This window comes from Candoia aspera, chromosome 3 (genome assembly GCF_035149785.1).
Source record: "Candoia aspera isolate rCanAsp1 chromosome 3, rCanAsp1.hap2, whole genome shotgun sequence".
In the NCBI taxonomy this organism is placed as follows: domain Eukaryota; kingdom Metazoa; phylum Chordata; class Lepidosauria; order Squamata; family Boidae; genus Candoia; species Candoia aspera.
This window is the reverse complement of record NC_086155.1, coordinates 66,166,673-66,194,358: the sequence shown is the minus strand read 5'-3', so window position 1 is coordinate 66,194,358 and position 27,686 is coordinate 66,166,673. Positions and strand designations below refer to the sequence as shown.

The window sequence follows — 27,686 nt, the reverse complement described above, 5'->3', positions numbered from 1 at the left end:
TAATGTAACTTAGAAAAGTCACGTGATAGAAATGTATGTTGAGGTAATGCTTTATTAAAAATAAATGTCCTACATGTGACTTTTTTTTAGAACAAGCTAATAGTCAGGACATTTACTCTGTGACATTCTCATCTGCCAATTTATTTTAAAAATAACAGTCATGGCAATTGTGGCCTTTTTTGGATGTGTTGGGCTTTCTGAACACCGAAGTGCGTATTAGCAAGTAAGTTTATGGATTAGAAAATTACTCCAGAGAAACTGAAGGAAAGAATCCAAAACTTTCAGTATGAAGAGCTTGAGCCAAACAGCTTCTGTCAAAAAATAAAAAGGAAAAAGGAAAAGAAAAGCTGAAGAAATAGCATCCTTTAAATTCACTTTATAATACAGTATTATAATACTAAAGAATGAAAACAACCCATTTCAAGCTTTGTGGTGCTTCTTAACCAGATATTGCTGGAAAATGATGCCTTTTCATGATTTAACCTGGAGTGGGATAACATCAGATCTCGTAGTATTTAAGGATGAAAGTTTCATTTAAAATCATTCTGTGCCATTCTTTCCCCTGCTCAGTTGATTCCCCCACATTTGTTTTAAAATAGGCCCTAGAAAGAGCTCCTTGATAATAAATGTGTCTTAGCAGTGATGCTTGGAAATCCATTAAGGGGAACCATAGACCTGCTAGCAGATCCTCTAGCTGCCAAGGCCCACCAGCCATTCCTCAGGATTAAGGGGTTCAGTTGCAGGGTATGCTGAGTTGGGAGGCAGTGGCAAACAAAGAAGCTTTTCAGTGGCAAAGTTGAGGTTTGGCTTTGCTCAAAACAGCTTGGGGTTGGCAAAGCATCCAGGGATCTTGGAGAGGAGCAAAATACATTGGGTATATGCAGTGAAGTAGAAAAGCACTCAGCAGAGCATGGCTTTCTTTGAAAGGTGAGGAAGTCAGCATTTGGGAGTTATCTCTTCTCTTGCCACCATCCTGGGACAGCATTTCCCTTATTCAAAGTGTTTTTCAAGTTTGCTACTAGAATGTTACTGATGTATAGGATCCTGAGTACAGCCTAATGAAAATCAGGAATTTCTACTGAAATCTTTAATACAGACTAAGACTATTGACTTAAAAACATAAGGATATGCTGCTTATATTCACTTCTGCTGAGTGAACTTGCTTAGTTTTACAGTGTAAATCCCATTCTGTTTTTTTTCTTTTTCAGTGAGACATAATACACTAATTACTGCTTATAAGTTATGTGTACCACATTTGTTCCTCTTTCTCTGACTTGAATCCACATTATAGATAGTAATTGGGGGAAGATGCAGTTGCATTAGGAAGCAGGGAGTAACTAAATCCTTCTGTTATATGAATAAAGCCAATTACATTTTATTTTTATTTTTATTTATAGCCCCTATTGTTTTACAGGTTTTTTTTTTAATTTGAGGCAGAATGGTTTGCAGCATATTAAGCATTCCATCTCTCCATCCTGCTGATATAGCGGCTCTTTTCCCCATTATGCTTGGGTTTTCTATTAATTTTCCATAAAGTGACATTTGCTATTAAACAAGTGTAACCATTCCATTTAAAGGAATTAACAATAAAGTAAATTGGAGGGATGGGGGAAACCACCTGTGTTCAAAGCTCAGCAATGCAATGCCACGTTCATATTCCCCTATTTTTTTCCTAGTTTATTTGAACAATTTCTAAAGGAAAAAGTCTCTTTTATGAATGGTTAAGGCTTGCCACCTTCGATGCATGCGGAAATGTTTAAGACAAAAGGGGGGGAAAAAGGAAGGTTTGGTTACACTAAATGCATTATGAATTCAGCAAGCCACGCAACATAAGCTTTTTTTCTATTCTCTTTGGTAACATTAAGAACACATGTAGATTTAAGTTTAGGGTGGTCCTTAGATCTTGAGGATCACTCTAATTTTCTATCTAGCTTCTATCTCACTATTGTGAATCTAAGGGACTGCTTCTAATAAATTCCAGAAAAAGAATGAACATTTCCTGGGAAGTAAAACATAAAACTTAGAGCAATGTCGAAACATGTTCCCTGTGGTTTGTAAACCTGAAAGCAAACTAGTAGTGTTCCAGTCAAGGAGATCCCCAATGCTGTCCAGATACCTGGTGCCTTCCCGTTATGGTGACAGCATTTCCAATAACTCCCATGGCTAATCTTGATGGTTTAAAGGACTTATAACTCAAAACATCTCCACAGTTCCATATTATATATTTATTTAATTAATGTACTTTGATTGCCTGGTCAGTGCAGAAATACAGTAACTGCTTTAGAGTGACTAAAGAAATCAGTGGGAGGTACACTCAAGGCTTTTGGGTTCTGTCTGTGGTGCTACAGCTCAGATTGTGCATTGCTACTTGAGAATATTAGTCTGAGGACTTTTTGTCTTTAAGTCTTTTTGTAGAACCCTGAACATGAATAGCTCTCTTTCTTTTTTTTAATCGTATGGCATAGCAGTTCGGTGTTCATGCTGCTTTTTCTTGCTGGGAAACCCTTGAGAGGTCCAGCAGCCATATTGTAGACTATTTAGCCGTGACAGGTCACGTTGCCCGGGGTGCACCACGAGGACGCTAGTCTATATTGCTCCTCCAATTACCCCAGAATCCTCACCATTTCGTAGAGACTCATAGGCTGGCTTCACACATCACACTAAAACCAAAGACATGATTTGCTTAAAATGGTTTCTTTAATAAACCCAAATTGCCTGGGTTTGCACAGCATGTTGAACCAAAGTTTAACCAATTGCATTATGGCTTAACATGCTGTCAGAAGCAGGCATCAACTTAGGTTAGGGTCAGTTACAGGGTATTTTAAATTTACAAGCAGCTGTAGTCTTCTAACTTTATAAGTAAATTTGGGGAGGGGGTATCTCTTGTTCAGGATCTTCATCAACTTCTTTTAATAGAGATAGTGAGAGAGATGTAGTGTATACTGTAATATCTGGCTTCTACTGCCTGCATTTTAGAGTATGGAATGGAGGAAGCATAACTGCAGTATATTTTATTTATATTTCAAATTTAGTCCCCGCCCATCTCACTCCAAGAGCAACTCTGGGCGGTTTACAATAAAATGTCTCCAAAGTATCTGGATCAAAGGCACAATAACAGGGCTATAGGACTTAATGTACTGTAACTGCACTTTAATGTTTGTACATGCCTACAGTGCAAGCCAATGGACTAAAGGCACACTTGAAAAAAAATTACATTGCTGTTTACCCCAGCTCTGTAAGTATATACATTATGTACATTATCTCTTTGTAAAATAAGAATATAATTGATAGTTCTTCAGAAAAAAAAAATTAAAAACGTGTTTCTTGTCTATTTAATATTTGTCATTTCTTTAAAAAATAGAGTCTCACTAGACTGACATTTAATTGGCTACCTGCACAGTTCCCTTATTCCGAATCATCTGGCCTATTGTTTGAACTATTTGCTTGAGATTAAGGTTAACAAACATGATAACCTTCATGCTGAGCCTTTATTTAACCACCAAATGACATCCCAAGACCATTAAGCCCTCAACCTGTCCAAAGTCCTATCCATAGCAATAGCAGTCAGATATAGCTTATCATGATTTCATTCTCTAGTCTCCTATCTTCTAAGGTATGTTTTGTTTACAGACTTTGAGAATAGCCGGCCCCTGTTGGGTCTGAGACAGGATCGTATCCAAGAGAGCAATGAAAGTGCTTCAGCTGCTCACGGGTAAAGATTCTAAGAATGCTTTGGAAGGACAATGACAGCATGACCTGTCAGCACAATGGACACATGACTTATTGCTCTCACGATGGATAACAGATTTTGCTGTTTTTCTCTTGCAGTGTTGAAGGGGTTGACTAATGCAGGACACTGATGGATACTGTTGGCTATCAGAAGAATGCATTTGATCTAAGGCAACCACAAAAGTACTCTACTGGGTTGCCAGTGTGGATAAGGAAGATTTGACTTCTGCCTAGAAATTTTGTTAGAAAATGCAGAATTCAAACAAACAACCCTATCAGTGCATATTGTTTCACCAGCAGCCACAAAATAAAATGGTTCAGCAATGGTTTTTAACTTCTGTGTTGGAAATCTAGCTCATATCTGAAGCATTCATCACTTGTTTGTCTGAGCTGTCAGAGTCCTTGTTCTAAGATTTTTCTAACAAGTGGATTTATTGTTGCAAATACTTTTTTATGATGTAGTTGGTTGATTGTCAACAGATTGTACATAGTAAATATACTACATTCTGTACTGTACAAGCTTCACCTCATTTATTTGTGTAGTAGTCTCATTGAAAAAATCCTACTTTGTACATGATGCATTGAATTGGATTTATAGTGAGCTGCCCAGTATACTTTGATATATTTATACACACACACACAAACATACACACACACACACAAATACAGAAATAAGTTTTACGTGTGTTTACACCCTGACTTTAAAGCAACCCTGTGGCAAAGATACATTTGCAGATGTACAGATCATGTAGGTACATTTGTTAGAGGCTTGGAACTGGCCCAGACTCTCCAAGTACACACCCGTGTGGTCTCTCATGCAGGCCTATGTTTTGCTTTCAGTAGCAGCCCATGTTTACCATCATGCAATGGGATTGAAGGTATTTTTGTACATGAATATATGGGTATTTTAATATGGTCCTAAGCACAACACTCTTGCCATGTACATTAAAGAATTAGCCTTGACTCAGTCAGTGAGCACATCTGTTGAATTCTGGAGTTTTGAAGAATTTATAAGGGACTTAACGTTTCTCAACCCTTGTTATGATAGCCAGGCTTCATTAATGCCTGTTAGAATCCAGCTGTCTTCTACCATTGCTCAAAGGCTCAAGAGGAATATGGGAAGAAATCACAGCAGTCTGCAAGAACAGTTTCTAAATGGATGGTGGGACCCAGATGTATACACAAACAACTTCTACTCCCAAAGCTCATGGATTCCTCTAAAGACCATCACATGCTCAGCATTAAGGTCTGCAAGGAGGTTATAGCTCTATTTAGGGGTGAATGCTTTGCAGTTGTCCCCCAGTCTGCTCTATTAGCCTTTGTGACCATTGGAAAAACTATAAGGAGGTACAGCTTCACAGCATTATAAATTGTCTGTGGAACCCCTGTGCTGAATGCAAAAATCTATGGAAGAACCAGACACATCTTGGGTATGGGTTTGAATATGTCTTCTCATACAACATTTTTTTTTATGCAAGCAGAAGCAGATATTAAATACCTGCATTTGGGGCAACCCAGCCTTCCTCAATCCAGTACCCTCCATGTGAATTGTAGTCTATCATACCTGAAAGGCACCTGGCTGGGGAACACTGAGTTAGATGAGGTTGAATCTCTGTGTTCATCCATTTATCCAGTATGTCAATTGCAGTCTTCTTTTTCTATAACTGATAAAATGATAAGCCCTAAGAATACTACTACTTTTCTTGGCTCTGGGTTTCATGCTGTCCTGGCTCCAAGTTCAGAAGGAACATTCTATGTAATGCAACTCACTGAGGAATAATACTAGGAGAGAATTTCTTTCATGGCCACCATGTCTACTTGTTTAAATTATAACATTTCCTACTTTTTCATCATTAAACATAGTTTCTCAGAGGTATCTGACGGAAAGCAAGATGCTGGATTAGATTCTTACATATTGATTTAGCTTTCAAAAAACAGCTTTCAAAAGTAAGGATCATCCTCTTCTGAGCTATCCTCAGTTCAATAGGATTTCCCAGCAGATCGATCATAGTCCAAGGTTTCTCACACAAACGCCATCATTTTTTTCTTACTCCACTGTCTTGCAATATCTTACTGATATATGTGCTACTTACATGTGTATATGCACATGTACACATATTCCTTTGGAACACTACTGATTTGTTCCTGAGAGTTTTATAATACCTGTTTGTTGTGTAGGCTACTTCATAAGTTTTTATATTCATGAACCTGTGAATATCTGACCAGATTTGGCATCCCTTTGTAGATTAAAATCTGACAACAGGAAAGATGCAATCAGCTTATACATTTCTGTGGAGAAATAGATCTTTCTTCCTGGTTAGTGAAGTCTGATAGGCCTTTCCAAATGTCTGTATAGGAAAAGTAGGAAGAGAGAAGAAGCAACTTTGGACAGCTTTTTTTTTAATGTCCAATTTTCTCAACAATTAAACCATCTGAAACATTTCTATTCATCTTTTAAGCAAGGCTGTTTCTAAGAATGGTTGGGGAGTTAGGTTTGACTTCTAAAACCAATCTCTCAAAGAACCTATGTCATTCAATGGGTGACAGAAACGAAGTTTCCAAATTGGAATTCTGGGAGTTGAAGTCCACACATCTTAAAGTTGCCATGGTTGAGAAACACTGCACTATTGTATTATATCTATTGTACAGGTTATATTTATCACCAATATATTTTATTATTGTGTAAGCTGCAGATAACATTACAAAAAAGTTTTGTAATGCTATTGTCTATAGAGGAGTGCTCTCACTTTGATAGACTGTGGGTACTCTATTGAGTACTATCAAATTTAGTTGCTATTTGGTGTGTGTTTGTGTCGCTCTCCCTCCCTCACTCCTTTGTGGTTGTAGCATTTTCTCATAGCTTTGTTCCCAATTCCAATGATTAGATTTCATCGGGGTGCTTCTCCTTTTTTGCTTTTTCCTTTTCATGTCTAATTTGACAAAGGGAGTTGTTGAGCAAAAGGATTTTCCTTGAAAAGCCTACGATTTTCAGGCAATCATACCAGCCTGCTCTCATGGCAGTGCCATGGTGAAAGGGAATAACATTATTTGGCATAGAGTATTTAAGGGGAGGGGAATGTGCTGAGAACAGGGATGCCTTTGTCTAACATTTACTGCAATAAAATGCAAAAAAAGTGAGAAAAAGAGGCAGCTATTCCCTGAGGCTTCTTTCACTTTTTTATCCTCCAATTTATTCACACATTGCCTGACCGCAGGGCACTGCATTGTTACAAGAGGTCTGTACAGGAAAGTTGGCCATTATCCTTTTTTTTTTAAAAATTTGTAAAGGGACACTATATATAGTGTGACCTAAGAGTAGAAGCGAATTGTAGCTCTGTTGCTGCTTGTTCCAGTGGGGATTTAGGAACAAGCTCCAGATTTAGATTGCATATATGAGAAGCACATGTACAGAATAATTTGTTATCTGTGAGGCTGCTCAGCCTGTTTTAAAGATTCAGAGCTATCAGTGTTTCCTACCCTGGATACAAGAGGTACAGCAGTGATAAGTCCTCCATTAAATCATGGTTCTATAGAAATACTGCCCTGGAAATACAAGTAGCTGTATTTTCAGCCTCCTATTAATTGAATTCAGACTATTGTTCTTGCTCTAAAGATCTGAATAAATAAAAAAACATTTGTCATTATTCTGGAATTGTTGGGAAAGTTCCATTTAGAGAAAGCTCCTGTTGATCAATGAGTTGTACAAGATAAAATGTAATGGCTGGAAGTCAAACCAGAAAGTGGAAATGACAGTTGGAAAGGGAAGATGGGAGTTGGAGGTTTTGAACTGTTCTTGTCTTGGTTCCCTAGTGCCAGAATGAAATAAATCAACCAAGAGGGAATGGCCTTTAGCCATCTTTGTTCAAATGCAGCAAAAGGGATGCATACATATTAGAAAATCTGGACCTAATACTGTGAATGCAGTTGTGTGTCTGTGCATCTGACTCTATTTAACTGATAGGTTTTTATTGTCATAGGTATATATGTGTTTAACCTCAGTTGCTAATTGCTTTGTATGAAAGTCTAGACTTACCAAGACATTGCGCTACCAAAAATAAAGCAAAATTTTGCAAAAGTGTGTCCTCCATTTCCTATACAGAAGCTGACTGGATTGGCAATCAAATCTTACTTAAACTATTGGCAGTGGGATAACATTCGTCACTGAATCCATGTCAGTAGATTGTTTAGAGCAGTAGAATAAGCAGTGTTTCCAACACTGAATGACAGTAGGGTTCAAGTGAAATGATCAGAGGATCCCAGCTTCTGTAACTTAGGGTGATTGCCTCCTTTTGCCTAATGATGGGTTGGCCTTAATGAAAGCCTCTCTGGGTAGCTTCTTTCTGTACTTTCAGGGTAAGAGCTTCCTACAATGCAAGTGAAAGGGCAAGAAAATCATAATTGTCAGCAAAGGGATTAGGATACATCTCTAAATGAGCCACACATACAGAAAACTTAAGAAAAATGGAGAGCAAAAAGTGTAGTTGTAAAAGGGAAAGTGCAGATGAAGGATCAACATGAAGTTATTGTGACTGTATTGTGGACAGTGGGGCTAATGTGAACCCCTCCACATGGCTCATATAGATTTATATTAAGATTTATGAAGATGTTCCAGATATAGGGTTCAAGCAATTCACAACCCATGCTGCTGCCAAAGTTTTAAAAAAATATGTCAACATGAAAGGAAAAGAAATCCTTCTTTATTCATTAGGCCCAGTGTTTAGAGTTTGGCATATTTTCTTTGTTTTGAAACATTAAACCAGAATTTCACAGTTCGGTTGTAATAGTTAGCCTGGTTCCTCACTTTGATGGCAGGAAAGAAAAAAAACAGGGAGGAGTGTATGCCCATTTCACTCTTCCACAGCTCCATAAGCCATTGTATATAAAGCTGTAGACGATAATTCGTATGTGCCTACTATGTAAGCTACAATCAGTTAGAGTTTCAGAATTATGACTTTCTCATCCCATCTAGGTCAACCAAGGTCAACCGCATGTAATTTGCTCCTGGGGCTTTAGCAGTGTTGAAATATACAGCATGCTATGATACAGCTTCTTTGGAATTTGATGGAAGAGCACAGTTTCTAAAATACTGTATTTTGATTCTATTTCCTTTTGGCTGCTTCTAGATTCACTTTAACATTTTTAACGGGATTCTTCAGCTACTATGGATTTTTGTGTTAAGCCTTAATGTTGAGTGTACAGTACATAGTATACATTGTATGGCAAACTTCATTAGTGCGAATGTTACACAGTTCTATGCTATCAGGAAGACTGTGGGAGAAGTTCCTAACTACTTAGGGCACTGTCCCTTCCCAATGGGGTTACAGTGTTTTTAGACTTCCCTCATTAATATAAATACACTCTATAAGATGAGATTTATTTATATTATTTATAGGCCATTCCATAGTAAGAAGTTCTCAGAGGCAGGTGGATCTTAAAGAGTCAAATGAGATCTATGAACCAGCCTACTACATTTTGACTGAAGTATCATGTAAACTTTTGTGTTTGGTAGCTAGAGCAAGCTTTGGTATAGTAGCCCATGTTAGTGAGGACTGTAAGGAGCCCAGTGTAGTTTTGAATAGCTCTTACTGCACTGCACAGCAACTTTTTTACAATGACCCTGCTCCACCTTTGACAAGTAAAGGCTGGAGACAGAGAGAAGATAGTTTCAATAGGAAAAACAACTGTTTTCAATCAATGTACAGTAGTAGGGGTGCCGTGTAACGCTACAACACCAAGTACATTTGCATGGATAAGGTTGCTCTAAAACATTTTTGTAAATGAAGTACTTTGTCCAGAAGAATTTACTGTAATGAAAAGCTTGTAATTTTTATGACCTCAACAAAACTGCATGTGTATGCTGAAAAAAAAAAATTGAAATGTGGACAATTGTTCAGAATATCCTGCATTAAATAGTGGTTGTTTCTAACAGTCTCCTTGTCAAAATATGGAAATTTTGACAAAAAAACAGAGCCCAGTTTTGTTCAAAATGAATTATATCCAATCTGAAAAAAATATAAAGAAAACACAGTAAAATAAAGCTGAGGGCACCTCTAAGGTGTCTAGTTATATCTAACAAAATAATCCTTTAAAAATAACCTGCTCAGTTTTGATGGAATACTTGGCAAATCAAACTGGGAAAACATTTCGCATTTCTAGGAGCCAGTGCCGCAGAATGATTTGAAACTGAATGTGTTAGTGTCACAAAGTGTGCGCAGCCTCAATTGCACCAAAGCAAGAAAGTTGGAAGATCTTTTCTTACTCACACAATTCAAACATACCACTGAAGTGGTATGATACTGTTGCCTCTGTTTTATAAAGTATACTGGTTTTCTTGCTTTGTTTGTGCTGGTCTATAACTGTAATAAAGATTGATTTGATCTGATTTCTTTGTAGTTAATATTGTATCTAATATTGAAGTGGTCACAAGGATGGAATTTGGGGTAGATTTAGCCAAATCTTGAGTTGAATTTGACTGTTTTGCTCCAGTTCTGTGGCTTTACAGAGCAAAGAAAGATCCTTTGAAGGTCACTAGGACTAAAGACTGTTTATATTTAAGAGAAAAGACTGTTATATTTAATTTTTCTTGCTCTCTAAAACTCCAAGAAGGGAAGATGAAAGGAAGGGAAGGTGTGCAATTGCATGAATGACCCAGGCTGCTGTATAAGGAGAACATTTTTATTTGGGGCTCTCCTATCACAGCGCTTCGAGAGAGAGAGAGATGCTAAGTTTTAGCGTTGGCCTGAAAAGCTTATTTATTTAACAAATCCCAAAAGTGGGATCCAGGTCTTCCCCCCAAAATCATATTTTTTTTTAAAATAGGCAAATAAGCCAGAATGTCAGGGAGCCTGCTCCAAAAACAGGATTACCATCCTTCAGTAATATAGTACGGTTCTTGTCCAACAGCATTTCTACAACGACTAGATTCACACATTGGTAGCTTGGTTTTGGCCTAGTGTGATGTGTGACTCTAAACATTATGACTTGACGATTAGAGTTCATTGACCCCACATACACATGTATACAAAACACTCCAAAAGACTTTCTTTTCTTTTCTTTTTCCTTGTTATCTATTCTTTATCTTGAGTCAAACACAGAAAGAATAGGAAGTTTGGCTTCTTATCCCAATTTGAGAGATTTGGTAGTGCAAATAAGGGGTTTTGTGCAATTTTAGCTGTTTCAGGTTCTCTCTATCATACTCTGCTGTCTCTGTAGTCATTGTAAGCTAAATACAGAAGGGGAAAATAGTTTTCTAATTATTTTCTTTTATGTAACTCCTAATTTATTGATTTGTAAACCAAACATAAGGCATCACCATTTTAGATTAAACCATGAATAGGCAACCCAGTGACAGTACAGTACTCAAATTTATTCTACAACATAGTATGCGATCTCCTAAAGCTGAGGGTATGGCTTAACACCCTTCCAAATATTGCCGCCAAACTGTAATTTTTAATGAAACAGAATGAAAATTCTTAAACGCATGAGGAATAATTATACTAATTGTATTTCAATAATTTTATTTAATCTGAATATATGTTTGTATCAAATTTATTAGGCCTTGCCTATTTTTTCATTTTTGACTTCCCCAGCTGTTGGAGTATGGCTCTGGTTCTCTATACAAAGCAAAAAAGAAAAAAAATTCCACCTTCTTATCATATTTCCTTAATATTGGCTGTCTTGCCTAGATCTGATGAGAATTCTAGTCTCAAAGTCTGGAGAGCATGAGGTTGCCTACACATGAATGAAACATTTGGGTAAACAAAACACAGCTTTTAAAAGTATACTCAAGGCCTTCTAGAAGGTAGTAAAAACTTGATTGTGTGTGTAAATGTATAAATACACATTCACATAGTGTGTCTGGGTGTACTTTTCTTTTTATTTGACATTTTTATTGTTGAAGGTTTTAACATGTAATTTTATTCCATGTGCTATTTTAATATCTGTAAACTGCATAGAGTCCATGAAGACTGAGATGGGGTGATACGTTGCATAAATAATAAATAAATATACAGTAGAATGGGCTTCTGTAATAGTTACTGGAAATCAACTCAGGTGCTTTATTGAACTGGACTTCTTTCTGCCTTGTAATATCAACAGGGAACTGAAGAGCACGATATGAAAACAAAGCAAAATGAAGAACTTGGAAGGTGGGGAAAGCAACTGTGTTTAATTTAGTGCAAAGGTAGAACTTCAGCTGGGAAGATCAGAGCTGATTGGCTGGGTCACCACAGTGAGTCCATCAATGGGTGGCCAGTGAAAGCTTATCCTCTCTTAGCAACCCTCCCCAACCTGCCTAAGTGTTAGGTTTTCAAAGGTTCTATGTTTCAAAGCATTGAATCCAACAGATGAGTCCTTTGATTTTTCTCTCCAGTGTGTGCTGTCCTGAAAACCCATGCTTTTTTTAAAAAAATCACCTCCTGTGGTTCTGGGGTTGTTAGCATTTGCAGATGGAGTAAAAAATTTAAATGGTTGTGGAGCAAGAGGTTGCTAAAATAATCCATTTGGTGCCTCAGACCCACTAGGATTCACTCAAGCTCTAGAACCCAGTATTAAAAAGTAATGTAGAAATAATATCAACTTTTTTTGTTGAAGCCTCTTTGCACAGAAACAGGACCAGCATAGAGGAGTCAAAAAGTCACTTTGACTTCCCCTCATGGAAAAGAGACATTGATTTTCTTTCTTTTCTTTCTGTTTTTAACCATTGGCAAAGCCTCTTCCAGGTCTTAACTGGACCCATGAATGTTTACACCTGTTTTCAACCAGCACTGCAAGCAGAGAGGGCTTTATTGTGTACTGGAAAGGAAAATAACTCAAAGAGATTTGTGCCAAGCTATTCAATATTTTAGGGCCTAATCTCCAGTTGAAGAATGGAGGAATGAAGAATCAATTTCTTGAACCAGTATATTGTCATGAATCAAAAAGTGTCCCAGTAAGCTTTCATGGCAGAGGATGAAATAGAAGCCCAGTCTTTCTACTCTGAGTCCAGCACCTCACAACATTAAGATGAAGGGGAAGAACAAGGAAGTGATCTGTGCAGTGACCAGCATTAGCATTAGCGGCTGGCTCAGATGTTGATGCCAAGTTATGTTTGCTGCCCGCTCACTTGCTCTTTCACACACACACACAAATAGTTTATCAAGGAACTGGATCTTCTCCAGTTTCACTTTTTCTATACAACAAAATTAAACTCATAACTCAGTGATTCAGCTCTTGTTATTTGATTTCTTCAGCATTATGGAGATTGAATAAACCCATCTCTGTATGGCAAAGGGCTGCGTCCACGCTTACCACTTGCCCCAGTGTGTGGATGGGCTACCTACCATTTTAGGGAGAACAGGCGCTGATGATGTCATCCTCAGCACTGTCCCTAGCCTGCTGGAAAATGACCCCCACCTCAGTTTTCTTGCTCCACATCCAGAGTAGTATTTTATCCCCATCTGCTGGGACAAGAAGGACAATCCAGTCAACCTGCTGTGTTTCATTCCATTCTACCTGAATGCCTCCATTCCAGTTGGTTAGAGTGTGCTTTAGCTGGTGCCCCCCTTTCCCCCCAGTCCCCACTTTCTGCCTTCCATGAAAGCTTGTACTTTAGGGTTTTGTTGTTTATTCATGGAAGGGGAAGTGATGGGCATTTCTTTGCTTTTTTGTTTTGTTTTGTTTTGACTTGATATATTAATAAGAGTTCTATCAAGTTTCCCCTTCTAGCTTAAGTGTCAGGATGAACTGTAAAACAGTTGTTTTCTCCAAGTCAGAGAATGGAAAGCAATTGCTGATTGATACTCTGCAATTGGTAAGGAGGGAAAAGAAGCAAGGGAATCCACCAATTGGGGGCCATGTTAACCTGGTCCGGAGAGAATACTTGGCTATTATTGTGAGTGGGATTTTTTGAGCTGGCTTCATTTTACATACTAAAGACAATCAAGACTGCAGTGTAGAAAACTGTTAAAAACCAGCTTAATGTCCCATGAAAGTAGCCAGTTTAGAACAGAGTGGAATACAGAAGTACCAAAGCTGTTAATATTCCTGGTTTAACTGAAAGCAGAGATTGGGGACCCTTCCTGTAAACATTCACACACCAATGTCTTGGTGTTCTTTTTTCTTTTCTTCTTGATTTTCTTCTGTGGCAACCCCCCAACTGCCTCTCCCCAGGGCCCAGACCCTAGATTTCTAGTTATAGTTTCATTTGTTTTCAGGGTGGCCAGTGCCTAAATCCATGCTGGAACCTCAGTGCTAACCATTCCCATAAGATGGGGTTGATGCCAGACGTTGTGGGTGGCAAATGACACCCAACTCTTCAAACAATCTGTGCTCCAAAAGATAGTCTTTAGAAGCAAGATTACCTTTCCCAGCACATTAGCACCACAGTGTTCTTTCAGAGGGCAATGTGTGGCCAGGCCTAGATGGTAACCTTTCTAAGCATGGCCTCTAGCCCAGGCCTCAGAGTCTGGGCATGTCATGGGTTTTGTGAGCAATATCCGTTCAGCTCCTGAGGGTATGTTTATGTTTCTCATATGAAAATAGGGAATCTGAGGTTACTGTTGTGCTGGAAAAATGTCAAGACTCAATTGGCAATATCCCACTAAACCACAAGTTTGTAGGAGAAAAAAAACAAAACCCTTGAATTTCTAAAACCATGTCTGTATACAATTTACATCATATATGTGTGTGTGTGTATGTATGTATGTATATAAAATCTCCTTACATTATAGTGGTGGCAGTTCTGAAAATAACTGAAAAGGGGAAATACGGCCCACAAGTTGTTCTCTGACTGAAGGGAAGACATAATATACAAGAACAATAGTGTCCCCTCCCCTTGAAAAGCCTCATGCCCCCTTTCTTAAAGCCTGATTTAGCTCTCAGATAGGTTTTATTGTTGGATGAAACATGTGTTTTACAGATCTGTCATGTGAAAACGATTAAATGGAGGAACTAGAGCAATAACCGTAAGCCACGTAACCATGGTGTGTTTAATCCCCAAAGTTTGACTATTAAACTATTGCTTCTTGTGGATATGAAGCCAGATCACATCATGCTGTGTTAGCTTTTCGGCAGTAATTTTTCATTGGGATGTGAAGGGTATTTTTTTAAAAAAAATATTATTAGTATCATATACTTTCGGCTCAGAGGAGCAACTCTGTCTCCACATTGGCTGTCTCCCAACATAATTTAGGTTGTGGAAAGAGGATGTCTGCATACACTAAGTTTTGGGTTGCAATATCAAGGATCATTTGACAAGAGTATTGCTGCTTAGTGATTATGAATGTGTTGTAAAATAGATAGCTCCATAAACAAAGTTGCTTGATTTAATTCCAGGTGAAACATTTCTTTCCTTATTGTAATTTACATTTTCTTTTTTAACAGATGTTTATAAAAAAAAATCTTACTGGTAACTAAATCAGAATTAAAAAGCAAGTACATATTCTTTCTATTTTCATAAAACAGTGGTTCCTCCCACCCCCAAATTTATCCAAGTTTCAGGAAGGTAATTCAGTTTTTTTTAATCTATTTGATTTATATTTCTTTCTGCTTTCACCAGCTCTGAAGGCAGCTAACTAAATGTAGAAGAAAAATAATTTATAAAAAGTTCAATGTATACATTAAAATTAATGATAAAATAAAAGGACATGGCCATCTTTATTTGTGTTCCAGTAAATGACATCTAACACATTGAATAATGAAACCCTAATTCTGTGGGAATTGGGGTTTAGGTTCCAGAGTCTGACAAGTGCTTCCTTCCAGAGATGGGTATCTTCTTCCCACTTACACTGAGATCACCAGCTCTGTGGTCAGAGGGTTCAGAAGCTTTAGAGGTAAGAGGACTATGCCCATCACAAACAGTGTGCATCCAAGCAAGAGCAAGCCAGGAATGGTCCATGGGCAGTACTAGCATCTAGAAGCACAGTTGAGAGGCCCTTCCACCAAGCTCAAAAGCTACTTGGAGCTGAGAGAATAATGTGAACCATGTGATGTGAGCAAGGTGTCTCCTATCAGAAGCCAAAGGGTCACTTTGAAGAAGGCCAGTTGCCAGGAAGAATCCACATGGTCACAATCAGGCTGACCCAGTGAGATCTGGCTAAGCAGGAAAGAAGAGCAATCGATTGGGCAGATTACCTAACCTTAACCCTTCAGAATCGTATTTTATACATGTGCAGAAGTTTGTCCTCCATTTGGCATATACCCAAAGGAACAAACTCTGACCCTGTCTAGCTCTTTGTCAGTGACAGTTTGGGCCACTGTGCAAGGTTCAGTAGGTCTCAAACTATGTCCCCAGTCTGAATTCCACAATCCAATTCCACAATCTAGGTGAAGTAAACAAGCTGGTAGAATGCTGGTCCTGGTGAATGACAGATCCACAGAGGAGCTGCACCTTTCTTAATGCCAGTTGTGTTAGTGTTAGATCTCCCCTTATGCATCCATCCCCAGTAGTCGGCAATGTCACTAGGACAATCGTAGCACTAACTGCAGCCATCAAAGTTGTACTGTTAGCAAGTACCATGGCCACAGGGAGATTTTAAATTTGCCAGTTCTAGGGGAGAGGAGCGTTGGGGAAATGAATTGCAAGGACATTGGAGAGGATGCATATACACTTGCATACATATAAATGTGATTTATATCCACATTCAGAGTTGTCTTTCAGAATTACAGCAGTTTCACAATTGTGGACATCGGAACACTGCATCCATTCCCACCTTTCGTCCAATAGACATAATCTAAAAAAACAGAACTCAGCCAATGTCACTTTAAAAAGAGAACATTTAAGGCACAGTGACTTAGTATACACATAGACAGACTTTTCCTGGAGGAGTATGTTTGTGCATGTGTGTGGTATGTTTAGTCAAATGGTTGAAATCCAGACAAAAATCATTTGTGCCATGGGCAGAGACTACTGTGGCATAATAGGCAAAATGAGACTAGAATCAGGAAGCCTAGGTATAAATGCTCACTCAGCATATCATTCCCTGTTAATGGAAGAGAGCCTGCTGGTAGGAAGAGCTGGTAAGAAAAATGACAGTGTCGTACACTAATACATAAAAGCCTGAAATGCATTGGCACAGTATTTGCATACATGTTGTAGTATGCTCATAATCCTAACTCTGAGAACAAAGAAATTATTTGAATGTGACTTCAGAGAGAAATGTTATTTATCCTGTAATCGTCAAATTGTCTCTTTGAGGTTTAGTGTTTCTGAAGCTTATGGTGACAAAAGAGACAACACTCTACCCTTTCCCTGATTTAGAAAAAGTTGAGGTTAGGGGCACCTTGTATGTTGTTTGGCTATCAAGTAAGTCCAAGACTTGTGGGCCCCTGTGTTTTGTTAAAGGGACATTTCCTAAGCACAATGGTTTCTTTCATCAAGCAATCTGTTGCTTATTTCATAGTAATTCAGATAGATGGAATAATAGAAGCCATATTTCTGTTTGGCAACTTTCCATGTATGTTTTAGAGGTGATTACATTTGTTATTGGTAATGTAAACATTATTCAAGATCTTCATTTTAGTTTTGTGAACTCAGTGGAAAGTTCATTCTGATTATTTGTGGTTGGGCAGCACATAATTTCTGTAGCTTTTGCTGGGTAGAAAAAAAAATCAAGCTATCTATGTCCATCCCCACCTTTGTACTCTATTATTACAATGAGGCCTGAAATAAAATTATTTAAGATGACAATTCTGCTGGACTGGATGAGTGTGCTCTTATGAATCTGTCTTGAGATTAAGTTGCAGATCTTAGTTCTGAGTTCTTAGCAATGAAGATTTCTTGGTTAGTGGAACAAATTGTTGAATTTTCTTACGTTTCTTACAACTTTTTCTTCTCTTGCTTTTCTCCTATTAGCTGGATTGCCATTTCTGATCATTGAAACGAGCACAATCGCACCCTATCCACGGGGATTTTACTGTAATGATGAAAGCATCCGTTACCCTATGAAAAGTGGAGAGACCATCAATGATGCTGTCCTGTGTGCTGCAGGCATTCTTATCGCCATACTTGCTGTAAGTAGGACAAACACAAACACGCGCATCTTGTAACCAAATTTGCAACAGAACGTTTTCTATCTTTAAGCAGAACAATTGGCAAAGCCATAATGAGGTTTGTTTGGTTTGACTTAGCATGCTGCATGACTTCAGCCACGGTGGGTTTTTAAACACCGTGGCTTAAATTAAACTTAGCCACTGAATTGTAAACAAAATGCCTGTCTTTTGGTACTAGTCATAAATAGCTAGTAATGAACACACAGTGTTGAACCATCTTTTGAAAAAAAGGGTTGTGGAGTAACTGGCTTTGATATCATAGTTTCAACTGCAAAGTACATTGGTCACTATACAGACCAAAATAATTTAAATGAAGTTAGGATATCATTATCCAGTCTCTGAGGATGGTATTGGGTGATTAAGAATGTAGCACTTGGAGAATTTTATGAATTGCATATACAAATAAGCTCAGAGTAGGTATATGATGGCCTTTCAGAACCATGCACACAAGATAAATTCCATAAAATTCAATTTGTACCATTTTTACATCTCAGAAAATGTATGCTGCTAGGAGGTTTGAAGGATCAATCTCCAGACTGATAATTTCTTTGGTATTTCTCTATCCCATATTTCATGTTGAATCATGAAGTATGTCCTTTCTTAGAGTTAGCCACTGCCTGGAAATATTTCACAGATGGTGTTGTGTTCCGAGATATAAAGTAAGCAGATATATTTTGAAATGAAATGTGAAACTTGGAAAAGTGAAGAGAAGAAGCGGAGTCTGTATTCCCACAGTTCTTTGCACTGAGAAATAATTTGCTTGATGTTCTTTTGGAGGAGATGTCAAAATAATTATTGGTGCTACAAGAATAAATCTTTGGCTTTGTTTTTTAAACCATAGTTTGTCATTATATGTGATCCCACAAGCTATGATTTACATTTGCTCTGCAGAGTAGATGAAACTTTAGTTTGTTAAAATAAGAAGTAACCAATTCCTTGAATGGTTAAGGAAAGAAGAAAGAGAGAGTCCACGAACTCAAGGGTAATTTTTCACAGCAGATAATGGTTTGGTATGCTTATGAAGTAAGTCACTCTGCTAAATGCTGGAAAGATGGGTTATGTTTCTGATTATACCAGGAGATTTAAGTGCAGGAGCTCACGTAATTGGCTATACAAAACCACTGATTTGTAGACAAACATGATTTCTATATTTCAGAGCAATTAAATATTTACATAGATAATCCTGTGAGAAGAACTTTTTGTTCACAAGAATGGCCAACTTTGTTATTTCCTCTCCCAAACAATTCACTCATTTTTGAATGCCAGCAGGATGACTGCACTGGTCAGTCAGACGCCATATTTTTAGTCTTCTCAGCTGAGAGGCTGTCACTTCCCCATTTCTTGTCTTTTTAATTGTTTTTTTTCCCCTCCAGAAGGGATTTTTTAAAACCATAATATGGTCTGATTGGCATCAGCACCAGCCTGAACAGATTTGGTTACCTTACCCACTACCCCACCTAAATCAGCCCATTTCTGCAGTGGGACGGGGACAAAACTCAGAATGGCCACAAAGAAGGCGTGTCTAGAGAAGTTCAACCATAAGAAACACAAGCTCAGGTAGAAAGTTTGGCTGAGGAAATTATTTTACAAGGAGAAGTTAGTTTAATAAACAAAACAAGGTCTGCTTCTGATTTCTAGTATGCATTACAGGTAGTCCTCGCTTAACGACATTGATTGGGTCCGGAAACTCCGTTACTAAGCAACTCAGTCGTAAGTTGAAAAACCACATGACCACTCTTAGAGGCAGCAGTTCAAGTTGCCTTCGTTAAGCAAGGACCACACAGATTGTTAAGCGAGGACCTCCTGTCACCACGACTTTCAAGTTCCTGCCAGCTGCCTCATTGACTTTGCTTGTGGGAAGCTGGCAGGGAAGGTTGCAAATCACGATCACGTGACTGCAGGATGCTGCAACAGCTGGAACTTTGAGGACTGGTCTTAAGTTCCACTTTTTCAGCGCTGCCGCAAGTTTGAACAGTCTCTGAACGAGTTGTTGTTAACCGATGACCACCTGTATTGTATTGGTCAGTGACTGAAATAAATATGATAAAATGATGAAGTATGTATTACTGCTGAAAATGTGAGCAGTCAGCTAACTATTAATCAGCTTTCTTACAACAAAAAATGATAGGTTAATTAAAAGCTAAAAAGGAGGAAAAAATCAGAGAATAAAAGGAATGCTTCTGGGTTGGATTTGCAGATTTTTTAAAAAATTAATCAGGTATTGGGAAATATAAATGAATTGATACTATTAAGATTTTAAAAAGTAAAGAAACCTTTACTTCTTACAGTGAAATATAGGGATAATATATATCCCTATATATTATCCCATTTATACAATTCTGACTCTTTTTTAAAAAGATAGAGATAGATAAAATAGTTACTATAAAATAAAAAACATCTATTACTGGATACGTTCTAGGTAATACAGCTATCTTTACAGCATAATGCTCCCTACAATAGTCTCTGCAACATACTTCAACTAAATAAAACATTGCAACATTGCTAGTATGCACATAACCTGCTTGTTTAGAAAGGCAATGACTGATTAATAACCCAGTGACAAAGAGAGGATAATTGCTTAGATTACCATTTCTATTCAGTACTAATTTTATTGATGTAATCATGACCTATATACTGATTCTGTACATCCATAGCAGCTGCAAGTCCTACAAATTGAAAAATTATATTTCATTGTTTCCAAAATCTTTAGACTTGCAGACAGCAATCCAAAAGACAAATACATGTATTCTTCTAAAGATATAATTTAGGTTCCAGGATTATTCAGGTAGAATATGGATTCATCAGAAATACACAGAAAGCTTATTCTTCTCTTACTCCATCTGATTATTTTGTTTTCAAACAGCGTAGAAACATTTGGGAAGAATAAGCAAGACAATCATTTTCAACTACAACTTTTGAAGGGTTTTTTTTCTTTTCTTTTTTCTTTTTGGTTATGAACAGAATATCTTCTCAGAACGGAGAGGTCTAGGTCATGGTTTATACAGCTTCCGGGGTCCACAAAGTTCTTGTTAAGTAAACTTTGGAGGTTATGACCTTTGTCTCCTATGGTGCATGAGAGGATATGAATGCACAAGGCACTTGTGATACTAATTGCCTTAGGGACTGTGCCTTCCAGACCTCCCCTAAATATTCCCAGAGTTTATCCCTATGTGTATTTCTTTCACCTTAGAAAATACAGCTTAAGTTTTCAGGTTTTCATTTTATCCACTAGTCCTGGCTGTGATTTAGAAAATTTTCCTTTAATGGCCAGCTAGGAAGTCTCTCAGTTGGAACAAATGGCCTTTCTCTTTCTGTATTTGAGTAAGTAACTAGGGATTATTCATCTCTTGACATCTGTGTTCAGCCAATTTAGAAGAGACACTTGGTGTTTTTTTTACTTCTCCTTTAATAAAAGAACATCCTGTACAAAAGACACAGGTGAAGTGTAGATTATCTGCATACCTATATGGGAATAAATTTAATTGGACACTTTAGCCTTTCTTTCTAAATAAACATACATAGGCAGAGTTGTGTTGCATGACCTTGGAATAGGATTTGAATTGTCTTTTTAGATGGTAGATTGCATTGAAGTTCTCACATGGTAGGAAAATAGCACCTCCAATTAATCATATGCTAGATCAGTCATCTAGATATATTCACATTTAGCTACAAAGTCTGGCAGAATATAGTATATTTTTTGGGAGGGGGAAAGAAAAACAGTTATATTTACAAGAATGTACCACTAAAAATAAGATAAATATGTGTACAGCTAGTCCTCGCTTACCAACCATTCGTTCAGAGATCATTTGAAGTTATGACAGCTCTGAAAAAGGAGACTTATAACTGGTCCTCAAAGTTCCAGCCATCCCAGGACCGCTGTGGTCACATAATTGCAATCTGGGCGCTTGGCAACCGGCTCAAACTTAGGACAGTTGCAGCGTCCCACGGTCATGTGATTGTCATTTGTGACCTTTTCTGCTGGCTTCCACAAGCTAAGTCAACAGGGAAGCCAGCAGGGAAGGTCACAAGTCGCTCCGGTAAGTCGCTCGCCTCCTCCCCTACCCGGTAGCAGTCACCCCTGGCCCTGCCGCACTCACGCCATGCCTTACCTCCTGCCAGACTGCTTGCAAGCTGCCTGGGACTCACTTAATGACCTTCGATCCTCACTTAACAAGGGCAATGGGGAATTCTGGGATTGCCATCGCTAAGCAAAGTGGTCATGTGACATTGCGCTTTATGACTGCATCACTTAGCAATGGGAATTCTGGTCCCAATTACTGTAGTTAACCGAGGACTATCTGTATTTGATTGAAATCTTAGAATTTTCCACCTGATTAGATGCTTAAAAAGTACAGTAACTTGGAAATTAAAGACTCCTACTAGGAGGGGAGGCAATTGCAAGGGTAACTTGACAGAATCAGAGAAGCAAGTCCTGTTAGAGGCTTTTTAAGTATTTGATAAAAACAGTTTTCAGCCCTGTTTTCCAAATAGTGGGACGTTGTGCACTTTCTTCCTAACATCTCTACTCCCTTTTAAACATTCCCAGCAGTTCACACCACATGCATCCTCTTTGCTGGAAACACAAGTCAGAAGACGAGCTTAATATCTTTAAGACTTGTTTATTCAGGATGAAGTTTCAGCTTTTGCACATCTGTACTGAATTAGTTGCCGGAGCATTCTTTCTTTTTCTTCTTACTTTTAAAAAAAACTAGGGTCAGCATTTGCCAAAAGAACAAGATTCTCCTACTTCAGCTTCTTATTAAGGGTTTTGCCACAATTTTGGCTATAGTTGGTTGGGTCATGACTATGTAATGGCACGCTGGTGGGGAGGCTGAACTCTCCAATTTTCAGTCTGCTATATTTGTGCAATTATCAAGACCACCAGCAGTGAAAGCAAATATTAATCTTGTCAAAATACTCACACGTCTCCCTTAGGCAAGGCATCAGTAGTTTTTTAAAGGGTGCATATTTTTGTGTATCTCAAATATAGAATCACTCTGTAGTTTTGTTGCCTTTTTTTTCTAATTCAGACTGTAATTTTACTCCTGGTTATGTAAGATTAAGCTCCATTGTACCCAATATGCATATTAAATTTAAATCTTATAATGTTTTGCTCAATTAGGCAGAATTTATTCCTGTATCTTTGGTGGTGTATGCAAATTAATGAATATCCAATTTGAGATTTGAAGGTAGAAAAATTCAATTAAAATTTGTGATTAGAAATTTGAAGGCATCAAGATTTGATTTCAACTGATCTGAGAGTGGATTTGCTAAAAGATTAGACCATAGGTTATAATGGAGATGCATCAAAATTTCTGCATCTGCTTTAATTTTTTTGGCAGAGTGAGTTGAAAAGAGCAAACATAGTATACCTTTTTAATCTTGGAAATTTAAGCCCTAGACTTTCAAGGGTTTGCTGAAATAATTTTTAAACTTTCTTCTTGAACTTCTCTTAAGGCAAAGATAGTAGGTATGAGGAAGGGACAGCTCCTACTTGTCCATCAAAGGGCATATTGAAAAGCTATGCTTGCTCAGTATAGAAAGTGTCCTCCTTCACAATAAAAACTTTGAAAAATGTATTTAAAAATAAACTAAAAGTCCACTATCTCCTGACTATTTACTTTCCTAGCCAAGCAGGCTTGTTGGCATGGCTAATTGGCAAGGTTAGCTTTTGGGAGGAACACGCATTATATATTCTTTGTGCAACTTTAAAAAAATGGCAGATGAGTGTTACTATCACTACTGTCTATTATCATGAAATCTGTGATACACAAAAATAGTTTGTATCATACACTGTAGTTCTAACAGCGGCAAGACAATCTCAACTCACGCAGACAAAAAGATGATTTTTTTTAATATAAGCCAGGACAAAGAAAGTCGCAGAACAAAAACAAACTATTTTTGTTTATTTTTTAGAGAGAATAGGGAGAGTGAAATGTGGGGACCGAGGAACTGCAAACAGATTGGACAAAGAGACTGACAAATAGTTTGAGAGTTAAGGACAATAAGCATGAAAGGATGTTATATGTGTGATTGTCTGGAGAAAAATGGAAGATCACAGAATGGATTTAGGGAAAGGTAATAAGAAAGAAGAACTGAAAAAGAAACAACTAAATCTGAGTCTGCTTCTCTCCCCTTCCCTCACCTACCCTCTAGCAAAATTGCCATGAACAGCAGAAGAATGCTCCACAAGGAAAATCAGGTGTTATGCACAGATGGCCAAATTTACTGGTTGAATTACTTCCGTCAATATCAGGGAGCCCATTAGAAGAACTCAACCCATTCTTCCTCCTCCCCCCACCCGTATCTGGGTATAAACCAGCAATAATGTTTTGGATTCTGCCAACCAGAAAGCCAACTGAATCTCCAAATTGCCTTCAAATTTCTCAAGCTGTTTGAAAGATCCTGGTTTGATTTGATGCCTTGAATTGATTTGATTATTTGAATTGGGGGATTGATCAGATTTTCTTCAAATCAGATAACCTCTTCAAAGTTGTCCATATATTGGGTGGAAGTATCAATCTCTGTAAAATTTAGGGTTTTTTGTTTTGCTCTATCATGTTTTTTATGGGCTAACCATTCATAGTATATATCCATACCCCAGGAAAGAGATTTGAAATGGTCATATGGAGCAACTTCTATTTGTATATTTTCCTTATATTTAATTATACATATTAAATGTAGGTCTCCTACAGGCCATATTTTCCTATGTATATGTGGTGGAAATACATTCTCAAGTATCCACAGAAACCACAGGGGATTTGTAAGAGACTCATCTTCCTGTAAAAGAGCAATGCTTCAGTTGCCTGTAAATAACTCTAATAGGCCATCTGGCAAATTAATTGCACTCTTCCAGAGAAGGAGAGATTGAAACACAGATGCCTTTATTCATCCCGTATGCAAATCTAGTTTTTGGCTTACTGCCTGCATTTGAAGATAGTCCAACAAACAGATATGCCATCAGCTGTGCAGCACTTGTATTCTTCAGGATTTCCAGCAGATTTTGGAATAGGCTTGGTCCTAAGCCTAGATAGCCTTAGTGAAGCTCCAAAGCTTTCATATCAATTTCCATTTGGGAAAATATTGCAATTTTGTAGTGCAAATAATCCATACAGTTTTTTCATAAGCAAAAAATACCTTTAAGTTTATGCTTTTCTTAAATTTTATACCATGAAGTAGCCATGAATGCTCCAGATTTAAATTAATGTATTTCCCTTTCTTCTCTTTCACATCCTTATTCTGTAGTTTACATAATCTATCTTTGTTTGTTTGTTTGTTTATCAAATTTGTCACCGCCCATCTCCTCCGAATGGAGGGACTCTGGGCGGTTTACAACATAGTACAACATTATACCACAAAAGTCCAGCCTTCTTAAACTAAGAAATCTAGAATCTTACTTGTACCTTTTCTGTAACCTTTTGACATTTTCATCATCTCTCTTGCAAACTGGTTTTGCAGGGCAGAAAAATCTTCTATGAATTATATCTGTACATACTAACTGCTGTATTAGAAACAATCTTCCTTTGCTTTGATCAATGATTGTTCCTTATTAGAAGCTCCTAAGCAACAATCAGTAAGCTCAGTGCCTGCCCAAAACCAGCAACTCCTTTTTGAAGCATCTGTAAACTATATCCCCACTTTACATTATTATTTTTTCTTTCTTTCTTGTGTGAACCTGGAAGAAATATGCTAAGCATTATATATATATATATATATATATATAGGGATCTACTGAGAAATCTGATATCCTCACCTGCATTAAGATCCTCAGATTTTAAGTAATATAATTAGCAGTGTATGTTTTGTATGTATGTAAAGGAGGGCCTTTATTGTGTTGACCCCTCAACTCTGGACTAGTTTCCAATCAAACTGTTTTCATTTGCCTTCCATTTTACATCAGTTTTATTTCCCCTGTTATTTTTAGTTGTTTTGTGGCCTTGCCCTATTGCCTTTTAGTTTTATTGCATTGTGCTATATTGATTTTTTGCATTCTTCTTTCACTATTGAACAAAGCTTGGAAATCTGATTAAGGACACCTTTAGAAATTAAGACAAACTGAAGACCAAATCATGGGTTTCCTTCAGAAATAACAACAATAACAGCACTGTTTCCCTGAAGTATTGTAATCCATTGATTCTCACTTTGTATCTAGAAAGGAGGCTTAGTTCTTGAAAATTATTTCTCTTTTGCTGGAGGCATTTTAAAAGTTTTAGTTTGTTTTTTTTTAATTCCATGTTTTAGTTTCACTAAAAGTAATTAATATAATTGTAAAATTGAAGCCCAGATCAGCTATTTTGAAAATATGGCAAGAAGTAATTAAAATTGTGTTTCAATGCGCATATTTGGACTTGATTAAACTACGTATTTTCATTAAATTGTCTTCAAGTTTTGAGATTAGAAGTTAGGCAAGCATATTTATATAGATGATGTATAGCATTACTATCAAGTCCAAAGCACTTCCTGTATATGTGGAAATAGCTTAGTTAAGGCTTTCGAATTGTGCTAGTAAAAACATGCTACGTATCAGAAGCAATATAAAAATATGAGCAAGTATGAACTCATTCCTGATAGTAAGGATCATTGCACAAATAAGTAAATGTAAACTCAATCAAGAGATGCTCCTGAAAACTTTTAGTCAAATATGCCTAGGCTGATTGCATTTCAAGTTATAGTTTTAGCACCTAAAGTATTTTAGCATTGCTTCTGTGCCTGTTTGATCCTTATGCACGGTCATTTGCATTGATCGTGTCATCTATCTTGAAGCACATACCCTGACTTATACATTCCCATTTCTGTCTCATATACTTCTAGGAAATGGCAAATTTGTGACCCTCTATTCATTATCCTCCATCCAGAACTATACAGAAACTGGATGACATAAACAGATAATTTGGAGGCATGCTATAAATATTGGTTTATAGTGTTCCAAAAACTAAGCACTTGACTGATTGATTTCACTGCAACTCTTGTGCTAAGTAATGCCATGAAGCAGATTTATTTTTGAAATTTCTTTTTTAAATGTCATGGTTCCATATAATGGTCGCTTTAGTAGAAAGTCATTGTTGATGGTTTGAATAAACACTCATACAGCTTTGTTAAAGTGCACAGTACTTTACAGCATAAGCAAAAGGTCATAGATATTTAGCATGACTGTATATTTTTTTAAATGTCCTTAATCTGGTACTCCCAAAACACTTGGGCATCTGTTGTCTGGAATGAGGTTCCCCCTGAGATCTGGATGTCGCCTACTCTGCTGTTGTTTAGATGAGCCATGAAGATCTGGCTCTGCACCCAGGCCTTCAGCAAGGGAAAGTGAGACCTCTCACTTCATCATGCTTGCCATCTTTTTTTTTTCTTTTTTTTTTATGTTTTATTGTAATTTGATTGTTGTGAGCCCCCCAGAGTTATTCAGAGTTGGGCAGCATACAAGTTTAATAAATTATTATTATTAAATTATTATAACTCCCATCATCCCTGCTGGCAGAAAATGATGGTCCAATACACTAGGATTACGAGCAGAATCAGTATAAATAACACTATTAGTTAAGAACAATCATTTTTAACTGTTCAGGATTATTTTTTCCATTATGTGGCCTGTGTATAATAGAAATGAGACTGAACTATGAAGTCCTTTTCAGGATAATTCGCGATTTTGCCTTAGAATAGTAGTATGATAAAAACATCAATTAAAACTAAATATAGAGAGATTTAGGACCCATAAAGAAAGTGCTTCTTTAAACAGTGTAAAATAAAACTGTAGATGAGGGGATGGCCACCACTTGTGATACTTAAACAGGAAGATAAAAAAGATAAGTTTCATGGACATACATGAAGAATATATCTCCCCATGGCTCAAACCAATTCTGGGAGTTGAAATCCACACATCTTCAAGCTGCCAACGTTGAGAAACAATGGTTTAGGCATTTGGT

General features: G+C 37.4%; 1 protein-coding gene across 1 annotated transcript in view; it reads left to right on the top strand.

Annotated features, from left to right (window-relative positions):
* Positions 1–27,686, top strand: part of PLPP3 (phospholipid phosphatase 3) — a 77,596-nt gene that overhangs the window by 20,021 nt on the left and 29,889 nt on the right. Inside the window, exon 2 of the mRNA XM_063298009.1 lies at positions 17,561–17,718. Within this exon, the coding sequence (XP_063154079.1) occupies positions 17,561–17,718 (158 nt within the window). The remainder of the gene's footprint in view (positions 1–17,560; positions 17,719–27,686) is intronic.